Source organism: Cygnus atratus, chromosome 3 (genome assembly GCF_013377495.2).
Source record: "Cygnus atratus isolate AKBS03 ecotype Queensland, Australia chromosome 3, CAtr_DNAZoo_HiC_assembly, whole genome shotgun sequence".
Classification (NCBI taxonomy): domain Eukaryota; kingdom Metazoa; phylum Chordata; class Aves; order Anseriformes; family Anatidae; genus Cygnus; species Cygnus atratus.
In genome coordinates this window covers 16,399,602-16,424,940 of record NC_066364.1, presented here as the reverse complement: position 1 = coordinate 16,424,940, position 25,339 = coordinate 16,399,602, and the positions used below count along the sequence as shown (strand labels likewise).

Sequence of the window (25,339 nt, the reverse complement as noted above, 5' to 3'; positions counted from 1 at the left end):
ATATTACTGCCATTTTAGATGGACATCTGTTCTACAAAACAGCAAAGAGGAAGCTTTAAATAATGCATTCAAAGGAGATGATAACACAGGAGAAAATAATATTGTCCAGGAACTGACGAAAGAAATTATATCTGAAGTCCAGAGGATGACTGGAAATGATGTGTGTTGTGACTGTGGAGCACAAGGTGACTCTATTAAGCATATTTCTAACTGGTAAAAATTCTATGTATCATGAGAGTGTTTAAGCTGATACTTTATGCTTTCTCTTTTACTCCTTATTTCACAAAGATTGTACACAGTAGAATATGTTAACAATTCAATTACGCTGCTTTAGTAAGATTGATTTTTTTTTATGTGCATATTGTCAGTGGGGAGAAAAGGTATTGAAAAGCTTATTTTTCTCCTATGTATTTTGCTAATTGTAACTTTTGCTGATATAAATCAATTGAACTTACCTTATTAGCCCGCATGTTGCCAAGTTTACATAATACTTGGGCAAGTAAGGTGGTAAGATACTCAAGGCATTTTCCTAATGCACCATATTTTTTAAAACTTTTTATATTTGACTTTGAGAGTGAGCCAGGAGATGGTCTAAAACTGCACTTACTGGAAAAGAATGCATCTGCTGACTGTGTTTTGGAGCATTGGTTTTGGTTTTGTTGATCAATTCATTTCTACTTTAATCCTCTTCAAATTATTTTTAAATTCCTGCAGTTCCCTGTGTAATTTTATGTTACAGAGGCACTGCAGGAGCTAGGCTTTTTGATTTGATGCTGTAGCTGAAAACGTAGTTGAGTAGAGAACAGTAAGCAGTAGTTGAGTGAGAACTCATTGTAGTGTGGTGCTGTAGGTTGCTTCATAATCACTGCTGCTTCACATAGTCTAAAGTCTGTATTTGAAATACAAAAAAGAAAACTCTAGACGACATTATTTTAGTTTGTATTGCACCTATTACCCCGATTGATAATGTGACACCTTAATATCAGTGTTTGTAAAAAATACAGTTCTTGAAAGTGTGGAGAAAGACAAACTAGACTATTTGAGCAGCTCCCTTTGGGGTAGATGCCCTTTACACACACACGCGAGCGTGCGCACAAATTTAAAAATTGCATTTTTGCTTCTTTCACCATAAAAAAATAAATCTTGATTTGTGTTTTCCAGCAGAGACAAAGTAAGGCATAAAGGCATAAATAATAAAATCTGAAATTTTACGTACAAGAATCTAATTTTAACGGAATTTAATTTATATATTGCATTTCCTAGATTGAAGCCACTACATGAGTTAATTTTAATTCTGTGGGTGCTTCTTGTTTCAGATCCTACCTGGCTTTCAACAAATTTGGGAATTCTAACTTGCATTGAATGCTCAGGAATCCATAGAGAACTTGGTGTTCACTATTCCAGAATGCAATCACTTACATTAGATGTGCTGGGAACATCTGAACTTTTGGTAACGAAATACCTTTTATTGACTTAAAAATAGTACTATAAAATACTTCCAACACAACTATATTTTTGTCACTTTATATATAGTTCCAGTCTTGAAAGTTGCCTCTTGATAAGCCTAATTTAAGGAAGTGTAATTCCTCAAGATAATGGGAGCCTCCCAGAACATAGTGACTTGCTGTAAACTTTGCCTGATCTTAGAATTCAAATTAATAAAGGCTTAATATTTTTTGTTTCCGAGGTTTTTGGTGGCGGTTGTTTTTTTGTTTTGTTTAGTTTTACCCTTGGCTGTCTAACAGCTGTATTCTTTTAAAAATGCCTCTTAGATTAAAAATTGAAGGAGTCCACAAATACCCCATGAAAATTGTCTCCCAAAAATGCTATATAATTAATCCTCAAAGGATGAAAATGTATGTGGCTTTACTGCACAAAGAAGTTACCACGTATCAGCTGCTCTGTCACAGTTAATATGTGTGTTCTAACACAGCACTAAGTATCTTACATTTATTATGGAGACTGTTGTCTTGATTCTTCAGTTACTTGTTTGTGTGTTGAATCCCAGCTGAAAACTGTTGTCCAAAAAGGTTTCTTAATGATCACTGGTATAATAGCAGAACTAGGAATCAGAAACCAAAAGTCCCAACCCCTATTTTCCCTTGTCCTCCCCCTAGTATGTGTGTGACAAATAACCAAACATATTTGTTAAGTGAGTTGTGGATGGTATTTTTTGTTTTGTTTTGTTTTTGACAGCTTGCAAAGAATATTGGGAATGCTGGGTTTAATGAGATTATGGAATTCTGTCTGCCAGTTGATGAGATGATAAAACCTAATCCAAGCAGTGATATGTAAGTAAAATCCACTACTTCTGAAAAAGGCAGGCATTAAATTTGACATTGCTAATGGCTTGTCCCATCGTTGTTTGCACCAGCATGCCATGGAAAATTTGTAATACCTTAAATAGAACCTTACAGCCAAGGAGTACATTTTTTATTTTTCTGATGCTTTGCATGTCTCTTTTATTGAACTTTATATGATCAGGCCTTCAGTAACAGTTGGGATTATGTTACCAGCTCTCTTGATTATGAATTGTGGGACACAAAGAAATTAAAGATGACTTGTTGAGAATTTTAAAGATACACAAGGGCACAAAGATAGAGATTAAAACCAACTCTATTTGTTTTGTGCTTTTTAAACACAAAATAGAAATTAGAATGAAGTATACATTTTCCCTGAAAGGTACTGAACACCTACTATGTAGAGACCCTTCCTAGGACTTCAGTCCATAACTACATAGAGTAACAAGAGAACGTTTAACTGAATTCCTCAAAAACACTGAACTGTGATGGCAGAGACACAGCAAGGACAGCTGCTGACTTGGCTGCATCCTACACTGTCATAAGAGAGGTGGTAAATAATGCAGAAACAAACCCAGAAGAAATGGCTTTGGATGCAGGTGATTTTATGTTATCCAGACTTGCACCATTCTGACAGAGCTGATATTAAATGCTACAGTTTAAATAATTTTGGTTGCTTCTATCAATAATAATATAAACTATATTAATACTTAAAAGTACTAATATTTTTACTGAATGCTAAATTAATAGATTAAAATACTTTTTAAAAATTAGGCATTTTTTAAAAAGTCTTTTACTCTGAAAAATCTGTATATCAAATTTGTGTTTTTTTTTTTTCATTAAGTAAGGGCGTGAAAACAGACACTTTTTAAAACCATGAAAGAGTATCATCCTCTGTTTTAGGAAAAAGAGCTATCCATTGATTCAATCTATTATACTTCAGATTATTTTTTTCTTTTTGCCCACTATTATAATATCTAGATGATAAATTTTGGCTTTGTCAAATGCCTTCTGTGCAATGTTGTGTACATCCCAAGAGCTGGTAAGCAGTTATGCTTGTGAGATGCATGCCAGATCCTGTCGCAGAGTGATGGGAAAAGGAGTAGCTGCTTGTTAGTTGTGTAATAACAGCAAAAGTGGTAAGTCATGTACTGATTCAAGTGTACTAAGTGAAAGGTTTCACCTCAACTTAGAGGTGAAACTAAAAACTCCACTACATTCTCCCTAACTGTTATAGCTGTGGTGAAGAGTTGCTTTATAGAACGTAGCCGCTGCTGTGAATACAGATCCAAAGCCTGGATAGCCTGCACAGAGGTGTAAGACAGATTTTCATATCCCATGCCTTCTATCCCTTTTCAGCACTTGCAGGAGTACAAGTCAGGTAAACGACCTGTAAACTGCTGTTAGCAAACCAGCATCATGAAGCTTTGATGTATTTTCTGTGTGTAAAACTGAGTATTCTTGATCTCAGTATTACACCAGAGTTCAGAGGGGAAAATTTATGGTGTGTGTCCATATTGTAGTTACATTTCATATGGGAAATACAAGACTTGATGTCTTACATGCATATTTAAAAAGAAAAATGACAATGAATGAGAACTACAATCTTTCTCAGATTTTATTTCAAATGACTTGCATGTATTTATGGAAATTCTAACCAACTTCTGCTAAAAATTATAAAAGTAAATTATATTCAATTTCAGGAATGCAAGAAAAGATTATATTACTGCCAAGTATATTGAGAGAAAATATGCAAGGAAAAAGCACGCTGACAATGCAGCTAAATTGCATGCCCTTTGTGAAGCTGTCAAATCAAGAGACATTTTTGGATTAGTCCAAGTATATGCTGACGGCGTGGATCTCACAGAAAAAATTCCACTGGCCAATGGGCATGTAAGTGTGGTAAATTTTATTAGAAAAAAACATTATTAAAAAGTTCAATATGCTTTCATAATAAAAAAAGAATTTTGTTTTCTTATTTGAGGCTAAGGTTTGAAATGCTGTTCTGAACATTTGTCTCTTTAATGCTGTAATTTAATCGTAGCAAAAGAAGATACTAAAGATTTTAATCTAACATTGTTTCATGATACTATAATATTTAAAATGTTTTTAAACATTAATTTTTTCAATAATGTATTTGCTTTTTCAAACTCATTTGTTTATTCAAGGGAACAAATGGGAAGGAACAAAGGTTTTGCAGGGAATATTTTAATGGCAACATGTTGGAATATTTTGAAATTAAATATTTTAATTGATCTAATTTATGCCTTATTAAAATTTCTGCTTCTCTGTAAATCAGAAAAAAAACTGTTTTTTTTATTTTTATTCTTAGGAGCAAGACGAAACAGCACTTCACCTTGCTGTTAGATCAGTTGATCGGACATCCCTCCATATAGTTGACTTTTTAGTGCAGAACAGGTAAGTGTATTGAAAACTATTAAATTGTTACTGATGCTGCTTTTCCATCAAGTAGTATCTAAAAAGAATTCTAGTATTTGCAAATCTAATATTATTCTTTGAAAATCGTGTAATGAGAGAGGTTTATTAATGTAAAGTAGGAACGAACCTTATTTTAATCAATTCTCCTCTTCTTTCCTGTACTCCAATAGTGGCAATCTAGACAAGCAGACATGTAAAGGTAGCACAGCCCTGCACTACTGCTGTCTGACGGACAACGTTGAGTGCCTCAAATTGCTGCTGAGAGGGAAAGCTTCTATTGAAATAGGTAAAAGGGTAATGTTCAATTTCATATTTGTAACTGCTGCAGATAGGGAAGAAGTGAGTGCATTTTCTCCTCAGTTATTTAACATAATTCTATGAATAATACCATAATTAAAAAAAAAACAATCAATATTCATTGTTCATTTGAAATTTAAAGTTGACTTATACATAAATTTGTTTAAAAGCAAGTGTAACATTAAGTATGTACCAAGGTTTTCAACTGATGTCTTGTTGCCTAGTTATATACAGCCCTTTCATGGCTATCATTCCATATATGTGGCATGTAGAGTTGCTACTGATCCTCATGTTCAGAGGGATGCTATTAGTTTGTTCTCCATGTGGAGGAAACAGATTAATTTTAGAGTGTGTTGGTGTAGTAGTTCGCTATGTATCTGCAAGTATATCTCTGTCTTTAGTAATGGACAGATTAATGATGACTCCTATTATCCTAACTTTCTTTTCTTGATGTAATAGCTAATGAATCAGGAGAGACGCCACTTGATATAGCTAAACGCTTAAAACATACTCACTGTGAAGAGCTGGTAAGTGTTGCATCTTTCCATATGTTTGTGCATTTATAAGCAGAATCACATCTGAATATTTAAGGATTTACAGTTGAATATTCAACAAATCTATTTCAGACAGAATAGGCTTCTGCTTAGAAAAAACAAACAAGTTACGTGCTTTTATAAAGAAAATTATATTTTTTCTTAAATGCTTTGGAAATGCTAAACTTCTCGGTGCCAGAGCATGATTCTGTTTGAGACGTTGGCCTCAAATCCACAGAAGTTTTCTCTGACATCCTGTTGAAATCAAATCACCATACTTTTTATGGATGAAGGCCACAGAAACAAAGTTCATCACTACTTTTAGTAAACAAGAAAAATGGATCGATGGGGTAAGGTTCCTTGATAAGCGAGTCTGTATCAAAAAACCTGTGATTGCAGTTGATTTCTTTAACCTGCAATTCCTAAACTGAAGCAAATTGGATGTGGTGTTTCTTATCAAAAAATGGAGAATGGGCCTGCAATGGGTAATGAAAAGGCTAGTTGCTTTTGACTAGGTTCTGTCGTGTTTGGGCAGAGCTTCGTTCTTTGAACCCACCCCACTGCAGTAGCTTTCCAAATTACTGGAGTTTGTTCTTAAAATAAAGGTTATGTTTGTACTTAGAAACTAAGGTTCCTTCTATGTGTATTTTTTGTTTTAAAGTATCTTCTTTTAAAAATAAGTACTGCACATACCAGTAGTGTCAACAGTCATCTTTTGTTCCTCAGCTTACTCAAGCGCTGTCTGGAAGATTTAATTCTCATGTACATGTAGAATATGAATGGCGATTACTCCACGAAGATCTTGATGAAAGTGATGATGATATGGATGAAAAGCTACAGGTTTGTATCAGAACGTTACTAATTTTCTGTGCATATATCTGTGTAAATACGGTGTTCATAACAATCTCAACAACACTACTTCTTAATGTAGGTATTAAGACATTGCAAAATGACACTCAATAATAAAATTCAGTAGCCCAAATTTTAGCTTCTGATTATCTTCATTTTCCTGTTTAATATAAAGTGAATAAAAAAATATGATCATGTGGTCATGATCAGATTGCAATTAGCTAGATGTGATATTTTTTCTTAACGGACTCAATATACAGATAGTATAGTAGTTATTGCTTCAACACATCAGGAGTATTTAGGCCTTCTGGTCATCAAGCAGGAGTACAATGAGCTAGGAATATCGCCATTACAAAGAGAGGTACTTTACAGTATCTCCTCATTTTTGTGAGAAAGCTCCAGTCGCTGTCTCTAATTTTGGAACAAATCATGCATTGACTTGTCTTCAGCGGTGCTAAACTTTTGCATTAAATTAGGCGTGTTCATTAACAGTAGGCTAGGGTCTTAATTCTGAATCTTCCTCTAAAAATATTTTTGTTCTTCTCTGGTTTTGTACCTTAATGGAGGTTTTGCACATCTGGTGTTGGTGTGGTGCTAGTGGGTCACGGGATGCCACAGAATGGCTGAGGTTGGAAGGGACCTCTGGAGGTCATCTGGTCCAACCGCCCTGCTTAAGCGGGGTCACCTAGAAGCAGTTGCCCAGGACTATATCCATTTGGCTTTTGAATATCTCCAAAGATGGTCATATTACAAACAGTCATATGACAAAGTATTCCGGTAGCATAGGAACTTCGTTCCATTTAAAAAAAAAAATACAAATTTTCCGATTTTAGGCACCAACTTTAAAAAAGTGTTTAAGCACCTAAACGTACAGACAGGGAACAACGAGCTACCAAGTTTTGATACTTGAACAACACTGAAGACTGAACATGGGTTTTTTCATCCCTTTTGTGATACCCTGTCTGCATGGGGTTCTTCTCCCATGTCTTGTGTCCTTAAATCCGAGAGAGCTATTACCTCTGACTCTTGACTTTCACTGGACGTAGCAACAAAGAGTAAAAAACATTGTCACGACCTATCCCTTTCAAAGCATAATTACTACCTTCTGAGAATTTTCTTAAGATTTCTTTTGAGAATTTTGGTATCTGTGCAAGGATCTGTAGTCTGTGAGCTGTTAAATCCAGTTCTGGGTGAGTTTTTGTAGTATATGCCTCCATTTATCTATTCCTATATATTGTGTCACCATCCAGATTATAACAGCAATAATGATGACCTTTTTGATAAAGCAGCTTGAAACCTCGTGGTATGTTGTGGTGGTGTTGTTTTTTCAGCTCTAAAACCTTTTAAGTACTTTACAACTAGGTGTTTATCAAATCAATGCCTTTATGGAACACTGGGCCCTGTGAATTTTTATTTTTGATTTTTGATTCGTTTTTTCTTCACTTCCTTTGTTGTTGCCAGTTGCCTTCTGCAGTTGTGCTCTTTTTTGGTCCGTCCCTTGAGTTCCACCGCGTATAAGAAGTTATTTGCTACTCAGCAGTGAGGCTAAAGTAATAAAACTGCTACTTCACTGCCCGCTATTAATAAGCTTATACTACAGGGACTTTTGAAAGGAGATTAAGGACTATTAATCACAGGCTAGTGTCTGTGACTACATTGAATGCACTGGTGAATACTGCTGGTACTTAGGATCACATCAGAGTTCTGTTTACAGGCATCAGTATATTAGGCTTGTCTCTTTCTGGTAAAACAATTTAAAAGATTTTGTTGTCTTTGTCAGAAAGGGTAGCTTCTGAATTTGTAGCTTCTGAAACTGCACAAAAGTAAGCCTAACCTGGAAGAAGGCTAAAACAATACAACTGGTTTCTGCTGCTGTTCCCAGCTGCCTGGTCCTAGCTCATCTTTGGCCTCCATTCTGGCACACATTTGACCCTGTATCAAGCTGTTTCAGTTTGGTAAACCAGTGAAAAGCTAAGTCAACAAAACAAAACAAAAATTTCTGATGGTTTGGAAAGCAGAAGCGAGCGTGGGCTGAAATGAATACCAGAACCAGGACAGTGGAGAGGTCAGGGAAGGGGGAGGGTGAGCCAGTGAGGAGTGAGTCTGCTAAACCAAAGTAAAGGTGGGGATTGATGTGGCTGGCTGTCACGTACATCATTCTGGTAAGTCTTTGAGCTGTTACGCTGTGCTGGAACATGTCTAAAGGCCCTAAATGATCTATCCAGAGTGGGCACTAGATATATTTAGAGGAAAATTGATTGCTTATTCATGACACTGTTGGTGTAAATCTATTCTGCCCAAATGCTTTTACTCTAAATGGTTATTTTAATTTCGTACAGACAGTACATCAGCTATGTGTTTATCTAACGCTATTTCTAAAGACATATTTATGCGCTCTGAACTATGGAATGTTGCAACCCACTCCTGCACTAGCCATATGAACTTATAACTCTAGCTATTTTAATTATCATTCGATAACAATAATTATCATGCTTGCTGTTGAAACAGGAAAAATAATGCTAAGTGTGCATAGCAAACAGATGACTTGCTGCAAATCTCAAAGACAACTAATTAGAGCTCATTTGATAATGTGCAGGGGTTGAGCAATGTTCCATCCCAGCTGCCAATTAAAGTAATCTTGCTAACTGATCCTGTGATACTAGTGAGCTAAAAAGAGTTCATGAGAAGTTTGGGCTTCTAATATGTTGTGGGTTGAGCTACAGGTAGGGTACTTAGAAGCAGTTCTGTTCTGTTTTTGAGATGATCGTAATCAAATAGATCAAAATATGGGCTGAACACTACTGGATGAGGCTTAGGTTTTTCAGTTGTTTCTGTGTTTTTGAAAATATTACCTGGTGTTTTTATGCAGGAAAACTTTCCTTGATCTGGTTTGAATATTTATATTACCTATATTACCTATAGCAGCAGAGCCCTATGTATATATAGGATACAGTATTATCTTAGGCACACTTTTGTCTTGAAGAGGGTGGAATGTAGATTCTAGATTATGTATTAGCCGCAATAAAAATGCATTTTAGAAGCCATCTTTACTGTCTAGAACCTAAGCACTTTCCATTAATAAATTGAGTACAATAACGTGGTATCAGTGAGCACTTTTGTTATTGTGTTTAAGCAACCCAGTCCTAATCGGAGAGAGGACAGGCCTGTCAGCTTCTATCAGCTGGGATCAAACCAACTTCAACCTAATGTAGCATCGTTGGCAAGAGATGCGGCGAACATTGCTAAGGATAAGCAAAGAGGATTTATGCCAAGTATATTACAGAATGAAACGTATGGAGCAATACTCAGCGGCAGTCCACCTCCCATTCAGCCTGCAGTACCTGTTACAAGCAGTGCACCTCCTCTACCTCCAAGGAATATTGGCAAAGGTATTAACACTGGAAAATATCACTGTATGTTAGAAGAATGGGATCGTAACAGTTTTTTCATTATGTTTTTAAGCTTTCTTTTAGCATTATATTGCACAGGTAAGTATTGTAATAGTTTATCAATGACTTCATCTTGCATACTTGAACTTAATTTACACGACCAATTCTGGGTTTGATTTTCAGTGTACCTGCAAGAAAGTACACAACAATGTGTGGGAAAACAACGCACGGGTAACCTTAACAAAGTCAAACAATTTACTGGAAGGAGGGTTGCAGTGGATTTAGTTCAGCAAGTACTTTTTGATTGTATTCCATCTTTTCACACTTCAGTTACTCCAAGATGTCATTGTCAGAGTGAAAATTTAAACACGTAAAATTTCGACAGCATTTGGCTGCTGTAGAAAATTATTTTAATACATGGGAAAATGGAGAGTGTATGCAGAATGTGAGAGATTTTAACATCGCAAAATCTTTTCTTAATAGAAATGTGCTTCAGGGTTGATGAAATAAAATGGAACAAAGTATGTGGTTCACGATGTGAAGAACTGGATAAATTACAGAACTGTTAGCTGACTGAAAATGTAACTGCAGGTGATTAGCTGAACAATGAAAAATGTACTGGTCTCATCCCAGTTCAGAAAGCTTGTGTGCTTGCAAAATCTACCACTAAAGCTGACACTGTAAACCTCATTCTTATGTTCATATATAATCTGTTTGGATTATGTTGGAGAAGTGTAGAGAAATTTATACAGGTTATCTTTATGCAGTACACATTCAGTGTGTTTTATGGCTTCAATACCTTTATTAATCAGCATCTCTCTTGTACGCTAAATTTATGTAATGTTAAATTCCAGAAAAATTACTGTGTAAACACATGATTTTCTATCCTGCTTTGATTGAAACTCCACATCAGGAGATACGAGTGGGTAATGTTCTAGGCATATATGAAGAGTGTCTGCCTTTGGAAGCACTACACAGAGGTTAAAATACCTCCATACAACAATGACCATGTCTGAGATTGCAGACTGAACATTTGTGTAATATGAAAAGTCAGTTGTTGGTCCCACAGGAATGGCTGCAGCACGGAAGTCGGATAAAAATCTGTTGTCTTGAGGGCAGAAAGGCTGGGAACAGTAGAACAGCATGGTGTTGCGCTACTTCGAAAGGGTGGTGTGAGACTTGGAGAAGTTTAGCAGCATATAAAACTAAGTTCCTTAACCAAGGTGGGATTCCTTTCATATAACATTTTTGCATGAAGTCTAAACTTAATGTCATTTTACCTGACAAAAAGGAATGCTTCCCCCACCAAACAGGAAAATTTGCCTAGTTTCTTGTGGTTTTTTTGGCTGTGAAGGAGCTTGTACTATCTGTTTAACTGTTAGATACTATCCCTAAATTAGTAATACAGTTGGATAAAAAAGCCTCTCTTAAAAAGAGAGTTAAAAAGACTCTTTTACCCTTTGATGTTATTTTACCCACGGCAAACCATACTATTTCACCCACATTTGCCCTTGATTAAATGACACTAGAAATAGTGTCATTTTAAATTCACTCCCAACCTCAGACGTTTTGGCACCAGTATAGTGCAACTCCCACTAAGAAAGCATGCTGCCTGGCTCAGAGAGATTATTAACTCATATTCTTTACTCTAGCAATATATTAGCCTCCTATTTTATATTCTCAGTTAAAAGCTATGATAGTGTCACTGATCTCAGGTTCTTGTTGATTGCCGATGTTGTTGTTGGTATGCTTATGATGTATTATTGTTACTCCTTTATCCTCTTAGCCTTAAGCTGTTCTCCAAGTCTTTTGAGCCTTGTACGCTTCTCCCTGCAACCTGATATTTATTCATACCTTACTCTGTTTCATCTTTTCTTAATATGATGCTCATGCTCTGAGTAGGGAAACGTGACATGACAAGTGCAAAATATTGGCCTCATGGTGAAAATCTATAGTGTGTTTTATGAAATGGAGATGCAGCTCTTTAGCCTAAGAATGGAATCATTTAGGAAGCCCTGAGGAAGCAATACTTCGTGACTGATACTAGTTTCATGACTAGTTGTCAGAGCTTCTTGTTTGGGTGAAATTCAGTTTTTATTTGGAATCGACATAAAACTGCTGTTTCACTTTGAGTCAGCAATGTCTGCTAATACTCAAGGTGAGGTCCTTTCCTTGGACTACCTGAGATAATTACAGCTATCAGTCAGGGATTAAAGAGGGTAGCAAGATGTGCCTTCTCTACTTGTTAAGAAATCTCTGCTTTTCAAGTGTTGACATATTTTAAAGTAATGACTGGAGACAAACGTTAAGGTAAAGAGTTAGTAAGACTCAACCAGAAACTTCCATGTGATTTTTTACAGCAGACTCTGATTTCTGCTCTGGCATTCCTGCAAGATGGCAGTGGTTCTGATTTTGTGAATGTAGTGTATAGCTGAACCATTTTTAAAAGCACGGGTGTGAATATTAACGCTTTGTGCTTAGGGTAAGTAATAATAATAATGTAGTATTTTCCTCTCTTTTTAGTCCAGCCTTCAGTTCTTGGCAGTGGTATTCAGACAATTTCTTCATCTAATACAATGTGGAAGACAAATTCTTTAGGAGTGGAAAGTATAAGCAGGCAGAGATCTTCATCTGATCCACCAGCTATTCATCCCCCTGTGCCGCCATTGCGTGTAACATCTACAAGTATGTTTCCACTTTCCCCTGTTTTCCCTTCTGCTGTATCTAATCATAGTTGGCTTATTTTTCCATTTTCACAACTCACATTTCCTCTTTTGGTGACTGTAGCTTCGGCCTATTGTTCCCATCCAGTAACTTCGTATGAGCTGTCTTCTCTGAAAACCCAGTGAATGGTGCAGTGCAGGGTCAACGGGAAGTAGTAGCTATTACTAGAGCTAAAGAGCTTTCCACGTTTATATGTAGTTTTAATGATGCATATCTCACTAGTGAGCTGTAAAAATAAGTGTTACATGTAGGCCTGGGGCTATGTCTCCACATTGTGCATAATTCTTGAAGATCATAGAGTGTAAAAAAGATGTTTTAATGCATTGCCAGCTGCTGTTGTGTTGGTTTCAAGAATTCAACAGAAATTTAATTAATTACTAAATATAATGTGAAGTTTCTTTTGACTAGATGTTAATCGTAACAGGATTTTTAAAAAGGAATTTTCTCTAAACAAAATTTCTCAGGCACTTGCTCAAATACTTTTCCATAAAACACCAACTGAAGGCCTTGATTGAGCCAACAACATCACTTTAAATATAGTGATATTCTTGAAAATGTTAGGTCAGAATAACTTTGGTAACACTTGAGAATTTTCTTTGCTTGTACTTTAATGCTTTGATGAATTGAAGTATTTGTGAGCTCTCTGATCTTGACTAGGTGAAACAAAATACGAACCTCTTTCTGAAGAGGTCTTCCTTCCGATGGAAGGATTACTTCATGTTTTAAGTTGTTGATTACAAGTAGTAAAGCATTTTTCTTTGATGAAGATAAATCCTGTAACAGGAAAACCTGTGGATGAGAACCCAAGAGACAAAATGGTGAATAGAAGTCTAATTCCTTTTCATTGTCTAACTTTTTTCTATAGATGTGCTTTCTCCAGCACCACCGCCTCCAGTGGCAAAGACAGCCAGCATTATGGAAGCTTTGAACCAGCAATCTAAACAGCAACCAGCTCCTCCACAAACTAAGCCAACCCCACCACCACTGCCCCCACAACCTCCTAGTAGAATCTCTCAAAGAAAGCCTATTTCTGGGTAACTGATGCCATTTGAGTACTTAATACATATATTTCATAATGATTAACTTTTCAATTTTATGGTATCTAACATGCAAGTCATCTGTAAAGCATGCAGTCTTTGCCAATGGTGTGTTCTAACGTATATGACTGAAGAGAAGGCAGATACTGAGGAAGCAGATTACAAGGATTCCCGTGGTAAAAACAGGACAGCATAGCAATTTAATATTGTATGACTTCACAGTATCTATGGAATGCTTAGCCCTGATGGAAATAAGAAGCCCCCCAAAATAATCCATTTCTGTTTATCTTCTAATAACAATAGATAAGGGAATGTTATGTCCATTTGTTGTTCACATGCTTATCCTCTGTTCAGTTCCATTCAATATTTTCATTCATGGAGGGAGCTGAGACTTGGAATAGAGAATATGATCTTTAAATTTGCAAGAAAAAGATGTTAGGAGTGACAAATGTACTGGTGAATAGGATTATACCTAAGCTAGCCTTGAAAAAACATAGTAGTAGTCTGGAAAGAAGAGGGGTGTCATTTAGTAAGCAACACTTAGTACTGAAGAACAGCCAACTACAAAAATGGAGTATGGAGAGCAGCTAAGTATGGTTAAGCAAAAGTCTTCAAGAGAAGAATCTGCAAAGACATGGAGAATCATAAATAAAAGTAAATAAGAAGACTCATGCTGTTGTGGAAGAGGCAAAGAGAAGGAGTATTGTTTGATTATAACCTGCAAAATTTAGGAGTTATTTATTCCAATTGGCTCAACATCAGTAATGTCTCAGCTGGACTACTGTATTCAGTTTTGGTTATTGAATTAAAATAAAGATACAAAGTAGTAAGGCCAAAGCCAGGGAAGATCAATAAGGTAATTAGAAGTCTAGAAAATATGGCCTGTGATAAAAGTTTGGAAGAAGTAAGAGTCTCTCATCCTTAAAAAAAAAAAAGGGAATTGGAGCACAGATGCAGGTCTTTAAACATATAAAGTACTGCATCACGCCGTTCCTTTTTACATCTCATGGTGGCTCTAAAAAGAAAACTTGTAAGTTGTAACAAGAATAATGTAGACACTATGGAAAGCTTTCCCAAAGTAAGCATAGTGAGATATGTTAGTAAATTGTCTTGGAAAATTTTGGATTCTTAGACACTGAATGTTTGGTAGAGTATCGCCTATGCAAGTCTAGATGGTTAGCAAGAATGCATATGTGTATATGTGAGATAATACATACGGTTGATGCTTTGTGAGTGAAAGAAGCAAACAACCATTGCGTTTCCTTTCTAGCCTGTTCATTGCATATACCAAACTAAGTAAAAGGGAGAAGCAACTTCCTGAAGTTTGCTATAATGTACACGATTATAATAATGTACACGATTACAGTTTGCTATAATGTACATGATACATATTTTTAACAAAGCACACCAAAGAATTTTTAAAAAGTAATGTTAAGAGCTTCAGAACTTAGGAAAAGAAAATCAGCTTTATACAAACTGCAGAAATTGAATGTATGTAATTCTTCTGCCTTACGTGTTTAGATTAGGTGCAATTTACCATTGGCCTACTCAGAAACAGGGAAGCAAACTAATATTTTAAAACAAAATACCAGACACTGGAATATACTGAAGATGTTACAAGAATTTTATGATTTGGAAAATAGTCTGAATTCTTGTGGTTGCAGTTCTTGTTCGTTTCTTAAATGGAAAATTTTCTAATTTCTTTTTGAACAGGACTGAGAAGTCATCTGGCTTAGCAAACAAAGGGCAGTCTAGAGGACTTGGGTCTCTACAACAAAGTGGTAATGATGCTTTAGAGATTCATTTTACTGTAATTAAGCTATTGTTATTACAGCCTAAAGGAGAGTGGTTTTAGTTTACCTTGTACATTTAAACACAATCGGTACCAGCATTTTTGTTTCTTTTCTTGATTGTGTAGGCCCTTAAGCTTAAAGCTTTTCTGCATGAGGACAATTAATGTCAGCAGTGGAACCATGTAGCAAGAATCACAAAATGATTGAGGTTGGAAAGGACCTCTAGAGGTCATCTGGTCTAGATCCCTGCTCACAGGGGATTGGACCATGTCTGAATGGGTTTGCAAGGTCTTCCAGGGAAGGAGACTCCACAACCTCTCTGAGCAGTCTGTGCTAGTGCTTCATCACCCCCACAGTTTAAAAAATAAAAATAAAAAAATCAAGTGTTTCCTGATGTTCAGAGAGCACCTCCTGTGTTTCAGTTTGTGTCCATTGCCTCTTGTCCTGTCACTTGGCACCAGTGAAAAGAGCCTGGCTCTGTCGTCTTTGCACCCTCCCTTCAGATTTTTGTACACATTGATGAGATTCTTCCTGAGCCGCCTTCTTTGTAGGCTAAACAATCCCTGCTCTCTCAGCCTTTCCTCCTATGATAGATGCTCCAATGCCTTAATCATTTTTGTGGCCTTTTGTTGGACTCCTTCCAGTAAGTCCACATTTCTTTTGTAATGGGGAGCCCAGAACTGGACAAAGCAACCCACGAGTGGCCTCACCAGTGCTGAGCAGAGGGGAAGGATCAACTCCCTCAACCTGCTGGTGATACTTTGCGTAACGCAAGATACCATTAGCTGTCTTTGTAGCAAGGGCATGCTGCTGGCTCATGTGCTGCCAGGCCCTTCAGGTCCTTTTCTGCAGAGCTGCTTTCCAGCTGGGTGGCCCCCAGCACAGCCTGGTACGTGCAGTTTTTTCTTCCCCAGGTGCAGGACTTTGCACTTCTCCTGGTTAAATTTCCTGAGGTTCCTATAAGCCCTTTTCTTCAGCCTGCTGAGGTCCTTTTGGATGACAGCACAACCTTTTGGCATTTTGGCTATTCCTTCCAGTTTTGCATCATCTGCATGCTTGCTGAGAGTACACTCTGACCCATCATCCAGATTTTCACCTTGGTCTCTGGACCTGGGGTTCCTGAAGGCCAGTCTTGCTAATAAAGACTGAGGCAAAGAAGGTGTTCAGTACCTCAGCCTTTTCTATGTCCTTCATAACCAGGTCGCACATCTCCTTAGCAGTGGGTCCACGTTTTCCTTAGCCTTCCTTTTGTCACACATGTGCTTAGGGAAACCTTTCTCCTTGTCTGATATCCCTGGCCAGATTCAATTCCAACTGGACTTTAGCTTTCCCGATGTCATCTCAACTCACCTACCCGCCCCCCCCCCACTCAGAGGATGCAGTAGGAAAGCTTTAATTAGTTCACTCTCATTTAATTGCGTCATAAACGAGGCAATGGGCAAGGCCAAAATACATTTTTACATAGAAAAAATGTGATTGTAGTTTTAAAATGCAAACTTCGTACATCACATCTAATTAATGAAATTGCAAATTGATCCTGCTTTTGTAGTGGTTTTAGTGGAAGTTCTTCTACCCAATCAATTCTTCCACTGTATATGTTATGTTCATTGGTTCGTACTGTGATTCTTTATTTCTCTTCAACATATCCACAGAGTGGAAATTTGCAAATCATTATCAGAATATGTCAGAAGTCTCCTGTGAATGGTACAGCATCTCAGTAAAGATGGGATTTATTAGGAAAGAAAGGTTCTAAAAGTTTTCAGTCTGTAAAGAATGGGTGTGGAAATGGGAAATTTGGTTCTGGTGTCGTCTGTTTTGTAGGCCTTTTTCTCTTTTAGCATAAGTGTGATATTAAAGGTCTTAGGTAATTCTTTTTGGGGAAAAAAAAGGTTTTCTTTGGTAAGGAAAAGGGTAGAAATATCAGTGTGAATAAAAAAGAAAGCCATTAAAGATGAAATACGGTATATATAATCCTTTGTATTCTCTAATTAAGAATAATGAATTTGGTTTCAATTTGTATCATTGCTCTTGCTTTTTTCTTTTTTTAAAGCATGCCTAGGATTTAATCATTTTACTTACTTTAGCAGCAGGAGAATCTTCTTCTGTATGTGAGATCCCAGTAACACAAACTGGTTCTACAGTAAATACTTTGGCACAGATCCAGCCACCAGCACCAATGCCAAGGAAATCACAAATAGTAAGTAGACAACCTAGGTTTAGATTTTATTAAAGCTTCCACACACTGTCAAACACACAGCTGATATAATAGTCTGTTCTGTTAGAAATAAAGCGTGTGAACCATGGAAAATACAAAACCTCTATCCTCTTAAATGTGTGACTTGTAGTATTTATGAAAATGTTGCTTCTCTTGCATTTCTTATGCAATGATACGTGATTTTAAATGAAAAAGAACACCAGCAAAAAACAAGGAGAAACCAAAGACAAAGCTTGGGTTTATTGCTTGTGTCTGAATTTGTAGAATTTATGGTTTGATTTATTGGAGGTAGGTAAGCTTGATAAGAGAATAGTAGGTCACTTGTAAGCCGTATGCAGCTCAATTCTTAAACTTGAGTGAAATAAGTAATAAGGGAGGTTTTTTGCTTACCTTTACAAGGGAAGTAGATACACTTGTTTACATAGGTGGACCAAATGGCTTCAGAAAAGACTAGGAGGAGCCAAGCTCAAAACAAAAGAAATTGGAACTTTGTGGAATTGCTTTACTTTACAACTCTTTGTCATGCATTTGGTGGATGACAGGAGGGAAATCCGTTGGAGGTTACTAAACACACAGAAATCACACCTGACGTGAGGCATCCCAACCAGAATCATAGAACCATTAAGGTTGGAAAAGACCTCCAGGATCATCTGGTCCAACCATAAGATTGTTGAAGGGGGAAAGGGAAGGCTGGAAGTGCTGGGTTGGAAGTATTGTGTATTCTTCTTCTCTTCCATCCTCCCATAACTGTACAGTGACTGTTAAAAAAGAGATACTGGACTGGACTTAGATGGACTCTTGATCTGATTGTGTGGTCTTTTTTTATTCTTATCTAGATCCATGAATGGTAACACGCATAGTAGTGTCAATATTTATATTCTTGTACTGGTGTAGGTGAAGGGACATATTTCTGGATGTCAGTTTTGCTGTTCCATTATGTGTAGTTCAGTTGACTCTTTGGCCCTTGCTCCAATTTTACATTGTTTTCTTGCGTGGCAGACATAAAACATTTATATGCTTGGTCATGACAGTATTTCTCTGCAGCGAGCAAATCACAATACAGAGAGCTCGTGCTCTTGAGATGCTGTACGTGACTAATCTGGGCTGTTTTATGCTGTAAGGTCTGTATAGTTTAGTAGGTAAATAATAAACTGAGAGGTAGGAGCTGTGCTGTTCCTGGCTCTTTGATTATTAGTGGGCTGCAATAAAACATCTTGCCTTCTTTGGTCCTCTGTCTCTCTTCGTTCATTTTTATTTAACCATGTCTACTGAAACAGTAACTCGACAGGACTTCAGTGTGTATGTGTGCATAGCCTTGCACATTTGTTTTGAGTTTCTAGAACCCCTACTAGCTTTTGTCATCTGATAATGCTGAAAAAAACGCAGAGACATGTGGAGTTCATCTTGCATTAGTTGGGATTATAAAATCTTCAGTTTTCTTGCCGCTCCCCCTCTTGTTTAACCAAGTTACTGTCTGTCTTGCATCAAAATAACTTTCATGGTTTAGGCTGCGGTAAAATTTAATGGTCTGGCTAGTGAAAAATGGCATAGCTATCCCTTTAGCTTAGATGCACTAAGGGAATGGCCATATTTACTCCGTAAAGCTGTTGAACTCTGATCACAATTTCCATTGTGTGCTCTGGGATTCAGTGCTGGCTACATCCATTGAATACATTATCAGTTCTGAAATAGCTCTCTACCTGGCTCTCTGTATAAGTTAAGGTTGTAGTAGTTCTCTATCTTTTTCGTTCCTTTTTTTTTCTTGTTTTGTTTTACAGAGCAAATTACTTATGTGCGAATGGGTTGTCCTGGCTGTTTTTTAGGAACAGTATGTCTCCACTCTCAGGTTAATATTAGCTGCACATCATATGAAGAACAAATCCAACTCTCCAAATATCTCTAGGGCAGAATTTTGTGACTGAGAAAATCAGCTGGATAATTTTCTTCTGTCATAAGACAGAGAAGTAAGAGAAACCTGGCTCAGGGGGGTGTGTGCTAGTTAAGGTGCTTTAGCTAAATCAATCTGGCTAAAGGGTCTTAGCTGAGATTTAGTCAAGGGCCCCTCGGCTAAAGAGCTTTAGCTAGATCAGTCTAGCTAAAGCACTTTGGCTAAATCACTCCCTTTAGCCTTATACTTCACCCTTTTTTGCGAAGTCTGCCAGTGAATCTGGAAGCCAAACCAGATTTAGGAAATGATTGCAGAATTGATTCTTGAGTAAAGAAAAAAGAGGCCTCGTTACAATGCACGTGCAGCCAGTGAGTTACCTGCTATGCAGTGCGTGTGCCCAGTAGCCCATTTTTCAGGAGGAAAGTTCCTGATGCTTCTTTTTTTTTTCCTCAGTGTATGCTTGAGATTTTTGAAACCATATTGTGGACATGCGGAAACCTTCCCTGTTTGTTAGTCTCCTGGGAATGGGGATGTGTTTTAATCTCCATGACTTCTAAAGAACAAGAAATACCTGTGATTACATCCCTTTGAAGTCAGTAATTATGTCACTGTTGTGCTGATGTGAAGCTCTTTCCTCTTGACCTAAAAGTTGGTTGTGGTTTGAACCTTAACTTGACTGAGGTGAGGCAGAGCCCCTGTGACACCGTGCAAGGCTGTCAGCTCCCTGGGGTGTGCCCACAAATAGAGCCTGAGGGCATTCCTGGTCTGGGCAGGTCAGGTTTTCTAATACTGAAATGCAAATGGATGCTTGTAAGGAGAGTAACAATCGCGCTACCTCCCTACTTCTCCATCCCCTTTTTTCTGCATGCTGCTCAGCTCTGACAAAGTGGCACCTTAAGAGGCTTTGTCCACTGCAGCACATTTGGCTGGTCAAAAGAAGCAGACTCGTGGATGGTGTCTCTTCTCCCCTCACAAGCTTCCAGCTCCATGGCTGGCCTGAGTAGAGATGGGGACCAGTCCCCGGGGAAGTCCAGGACGGTGGTGAGACCTGCTTCTCAGTACCCCACCTGGAGCCTCTGTCCCAAACATCCACTGCAGTAACAGCCATCTGTTGACCTAACTGGCACTTGCAGCTCTGCTCTAGCATCTGAAGGTAGAAAGGAAAGGTTTTTGCTGGCTGAGGCTGGGGAAACTTGAGGAAAGGGTAGGTTGACACAGAAAGATTATGCTCTGCCTCCAGGTCCTGTGCTCTTTACATGGAAAGACGATGCAGGTAGCATTAGTGTTAATCTGCAGCAGGGATTGAGAAGGCTGAAAACAAACGCAGCAGGTAGCAGAGAGTGGAAACAGGCCAGGTTGCACGTGGAGAAGCATGAGGTTAGGGTGGTGGATGCAAAACAATTGCAGCATCATTTCAAACAGAACACAACTTCCCACTCAGTCTGAAATATTGCACCTCCCTACCAAACAGCAGTGTGACCTTTGCTATTGGAACACCTCTTCTGTGGCTGGCAGTCCTCAAAGCACTACGAAGAGCCTGAGGACATTCTGGGGAGTTTGTAGGCTGTTGAGAAGGGTTCAGTAAATTAAGAAGGGACATACTGACAGGTGCCTCAGGCCTCTTTCTGACAACACTGGTGTTACACTCACTGTGTAGCACTTGATCACCCCATCCGCTGAATAAAATCATACCTGCCTGAGTGGTATAGAGCTCTGAAAGCAGGTTTAAGTGAGCAAAAATGGAAGCTCACAAAGGGAAAGCTGATCCACGTTGGTGACATAGTGGTTCTGAAAGGCTTTGGATGCTGCCAAATTCAGCCTGAATCCTGAGCACCCAGTATAAATGATCTAGCTGAACTCTAACCCATGAAAAATAATTGGTAGCATCTCTGCTGCTTGCTTTAGGTCACCTTCAAGTCTATTTTGATTCTTTCCTGCTTATTATTTACACTTACTTATTTTTATATTTCAGTCAAAAACTAAACCCAAAAGAGTAAAAGCGATTTACAACTGTGTAGCAGATAACCCAGACGAGCTAACTTTTTCAGAGGGTGATATCATTGTAGTTGATGGTGAAGAAGATCAGGAGTGGTGGGTGAGTATTTCGTATTTTCTATCAACATACTTTGAAAGAAATGAAATCTAGAGGTTGATGCTGACTTCAGAAGATCCCTGTTGGGTTTCCAAATAACCGGAGAAGTTTCATCTCATGGAAACTTGATTCCAAATGTTTCTTTTGTTTAAAATTCAGGCTTCAGATAAACTTTTAGCTTTTCTCAGGAAAAGTTTTTACATTCAGGAAAAAAACAACACCTGATTAGTGGGGTTCACAATACACAGGGGACGTGATCTGTGTGACTTAAGGAAACTCTTGGGTGGGTGACAGCAGTTTGAGAATCTGCTACTATTTCATCTTCCTTGAAGATGCTGTGTCGTGGTCCTCTGGAGACAGCTTTGTATTGTCCTAATTCTTTAGCTGACTGAGACTGAGAAATGGTCTATTCTGTGTGCTGGGAAACCATCTCAACTATGTATACCCCAAACTGCAACACCTAAAGAAGTCTTGGAAAGTTGTTATGCATGAAAACACTTGTTTAATTGTTAGCTAGCAAAGAGGAGAATTTCATGTTGCATCTAAATTGGCAATAATGTTGTATAAACACAAATAGATAAATGTACGACCCAAAATGCTTCAGATCTGTTGAAGCTTGATCCATTCTTTTACCTTTCACTGACTGCTAAGAGAGGGAAGCAGAAGCAACTTAAAAGATGCATGATATGGACGGGCTGCAAGGCATTCCAGAATGAAATGAAATGATGCAGCAGTGGTACTGCATTAAGAGGTGTTACTTTTAAAGAATTGAGTAAGACAATAAAAAGAAGTCTATAGTTGAGTAACAAAGGTCACTGGTATTCATTCTGGTTGTAATTCCTTTTTGAGATTAACTTGAAAACTGTCTGAACTCTTGCAGATCGGTCATATTGATGGAGACCCCAGTCGGAAAGGAGCTTTCCCTGTCTCATTTGTGCACTTTATTGTTGACTAAATTGCTACTGATAAGTGGAGACATTTCTCATTTCCAGCGGTCACAGAAATAAGTTCTGCTCTATTTCATTTCATCTACCTATCTGCAGACACCTTGCCAGAGCACTGCCCAAGTCCTAGGTACTGTAGCTTACTTTTTTATTACCATTGTTCTGATTTGGGGACTTTTAGAACTTTTTTCTATGTGAAAATTTCTCATGAGCAGTTTACAAAAACAATCAGAAAAAAACCTCTTCCTGTATTTTTTTAAGGTGAACTGAAAAGCTTTAACAATCAAAATCCATGTGTGTGTGTCAACATCACAACATCATGAATTTTCTTTTCAAACCATTCGCTGTAATTTCACTTTCTGTTTTGTAACATGACAATACCACAGTTCAGTGTTGCTTCCCCAGTCAAAAGAAATTGTGTGCATCTGTAACAGGGCAGTGAATTTATCCAATTCTCAATACCGTTGTAAGGATTCAGAACCAAAACGTGCAAGCTGCTGCATAGTTCTCAGTTGGACTCATTCAGCATCTTGCCGTACTGGCTGTCATCCAGGATGTCAACTATTGCAGAAGAAACAATTTTAACTAGGTGTCTTTGGCCAGGTAAAAGTGAAAAAGTATTTCAGTTTACTACAGGAGAAACTTCTTTCTTTCAGAATGGATGTAGATATTTGCTTCAAGTTATCTGAAATCTGTGTTAGTTGTTGAACTTTCTAGTTCTGATTTTGTGAGCTTGAGACTGTTTCATTTTTATAGGCTGCACGTGTGTGGAACCTGTTTTTTGAATGTTCTTTATGTATGTTACATCCATTTTGGTCATTTAATGTGACTACTGCTGGTTATCTAAACGATGGCAATATTACCGAGTTACTACATTAACTCAAGGATATGAAAACTGCACTTCCTGAAATGTACTTAATCATGATGATGGATTGCAGAGCATTTCTTACACTTGTATCATTATAGTGTTTAGAATTTTTTTTTTAATCTTGAAATTTCTTAATCATCCAGCAATGTGTTCGCACAGAGAACACATTTGGTGGAAGACTTAGGTAACTATCCTTGGTCAATAAGGTCTCTGACACCTCACAAGTACACTACGTTATGTTCTGTTGTATAAAAATTTGTGTGCCACTACCTTGCAAACAATGATGGTTTGCTAACTCACTCTGTATTTATATAGTATACCCACATATATGGTAGCTACACTGTTGTTAAATTTGTTTTACTAATTTGTGAACAAAGGCTGGGCTATTGGTAACTCCCAGGTGGTTGATGGAAAACACCAAAACACATCGGACGTCATTTTGATGTTGGCATATTGAGAGATTGTACCAGTTTTTGCTTACGCTACAGGAAAAAACTGATGGCATAGGATAAGAGAAATCTATGTCTAGGTCAAATTGGCTTTGATCACGTTTTGTGCATATTCCATCTCTAGATTTATCGAGAGAACTTTGAATCTCTGACAAGTGGTGTTTAAATTGGCCGCTTCCTATTTAACAGAACGGAAAATAGGCCACTGCGTAGTCTTATTTGGAGAAAAATCATGTTGTGTTAATGCTGGAAGAGCAACACTGATCTTCCTGTGTATCACCTTTCCTGAATGGTACAGTTGGTTGATAGCCTCTCAAACGTGTGGGTACAGCCAGGTATATACTGACCTTTCATTTTCTAGATGCTGTTGCTGCAGTATAAATGGGGAACAAACTGGAATGTTTCAAGATATTTTTGTTGCAAGTTGAAGCAAATTAGTCTGTATTTTCAAAGTTCCCAGTAAGATGATAGAGTAATAGTTTAGCACTACAGTTTTATTCACTTACTGATACGTTCAGTTTGCAACACTATTTTGTATGTTTCTATCCCTGATAGAGTCTAGAGAGTAAATGGGCATATTATTTTGCACAGATCTCCTAATGTACAGTATTTTTAACACAGAATCTTATAGTGTATGTAACAACTCGTAAAGTTAAACAATGATGCGAATTTTCCTTAGGCTCTGCTAGAAGAGGAACACACTTTAAAATGTCACAATCCTGTTCACTAGTCACCTAGAAAACATTTAGACTTCAGTGTGATAGCACTACCAGTGCAGACTGTTAAAATGTTGAGGACCAATAAGGAGCAGCTAAGCAAAATTTATCCCGAGATTTTCAACATTTCTCAAAGTTTGCTTGTCCTCTGGCAGAGGAAAAAAGAAATTCTAGAGCCTGTAGATATCTATTTATAATATAAAATTAAGAATTTTAAGTCCAAACCTTTGGCATATTTCATACAACTTTTCAAATCTGATCAAAATAATGATTCAAAAAGCTGTTAATAGACAGACTATTAGGTTGCTGTGTTAACTGTTTAAAAAGGAGCAAATGACATTTAAAAATGCAGCTTAGAATGCTATGAGATGTATAATATTCAATTCAGTTGTTTTTATTTTGTTTAGTTGCAGAGCAACTGTATATATTGTATAACCGAAAATCAACTCTTATTTTCAATGTCCTGGATGCAGTGATTTATAATTAGAGCATGATTAATAAATTTTACTCTTGTTAACCAGTCAAATGTCTGGAAAAATAAAACTACTTTTAAAATCACGTGGGCTACTTCTCTTATGTAACTCTCTCTTGCTTTTCACTATGTAAAATGAGAAATACAAGTAGTAAAGGGACAAAAAGAAGTACATCTTGGGGATTCCCAGTGAAATGTAAAAACTATGGAGGCAGCACACACCTTACATTAAATTAGGCATGTAAAACACTAAATGACTACTTATTACTACTTTTCTGTTGCTGTTTTAAGTTCTATGTCAAGCAGAACTGAATTTTATATTAACAAATGGGTT

General features: G+C 37.4%; 1 protein-coding gene across 4 annotated transcripts in view; it reads left to right on the top strand.

Annotated features, from left to right (window-relative positions):
* Positions 1–25,091, top strand: part of ASAP2 (ArfGAP with SH3 domain, ankyrin repeat and PH domain 2) — an 88,023-nt gene extending 62,932 nt beyond the window's left edge. Inside the window, exons 14-28 of one of the 4 annotated variants that reach the window (XM_035542893.1) lie at positions 19–185; positions 1,317–1,450; positions 2,197–2,291; positions 4,004–4,193; positions 4,633–4,718; positions 4,910–5,025; positions 5,496–5,563; positions 6,296–6,409; positions 9,552–9,807; positions 12,331–12,492; positions 13,397–13,565; positions 15,282–15,349; positions 17,446–17,558; positions 21,437–21,559; positions 22,437–25,091. In XM_035542893.1, coding sequence (XP_035398786.1) covers positions 19–185; positions 1,317–1,450; positions 2,197–2,291; positions 4,004–4,193; positions 4,633–4,718; positions 4,910–5,025; positions 5,496–5,563; positions 6,296–6,409; positions 9,552–9,807; positions 12,331–12,492; positions 13,397–13,565; positions 15,282–15,349; positions 17,446–17,558; positions 21,437–21,559; positions 22,437–22,511 — 1,936 coding nt within the window. In that variant the 3' untranslated portion in view covers positions 22,512–25,091. The remainder of the gene's footprint in view (positions 1–18; positions 186–1,316; positions 1,451–2,196; positions 2,292–4,003; positions 4,194–4,632; positions 4,719–4,909; positions 5,026–5,495; positions 5,564–6,295; positions 6,410–9,551; positions 9,808–12,330; positions 12,493–13,396; positions 13,566–15,281; positions 15,350–17,445; positions 17,559–21,436; positions 21,560–22,436) is intronic. The other 3 variants (XM_035542894.1, XM_035542897.1, XM_035542898.1) reach the window with 3 other exon arrangements.
* The last annotated feature ends 248 nt before the right edge of the window (positions 25,092–25,339 follow it).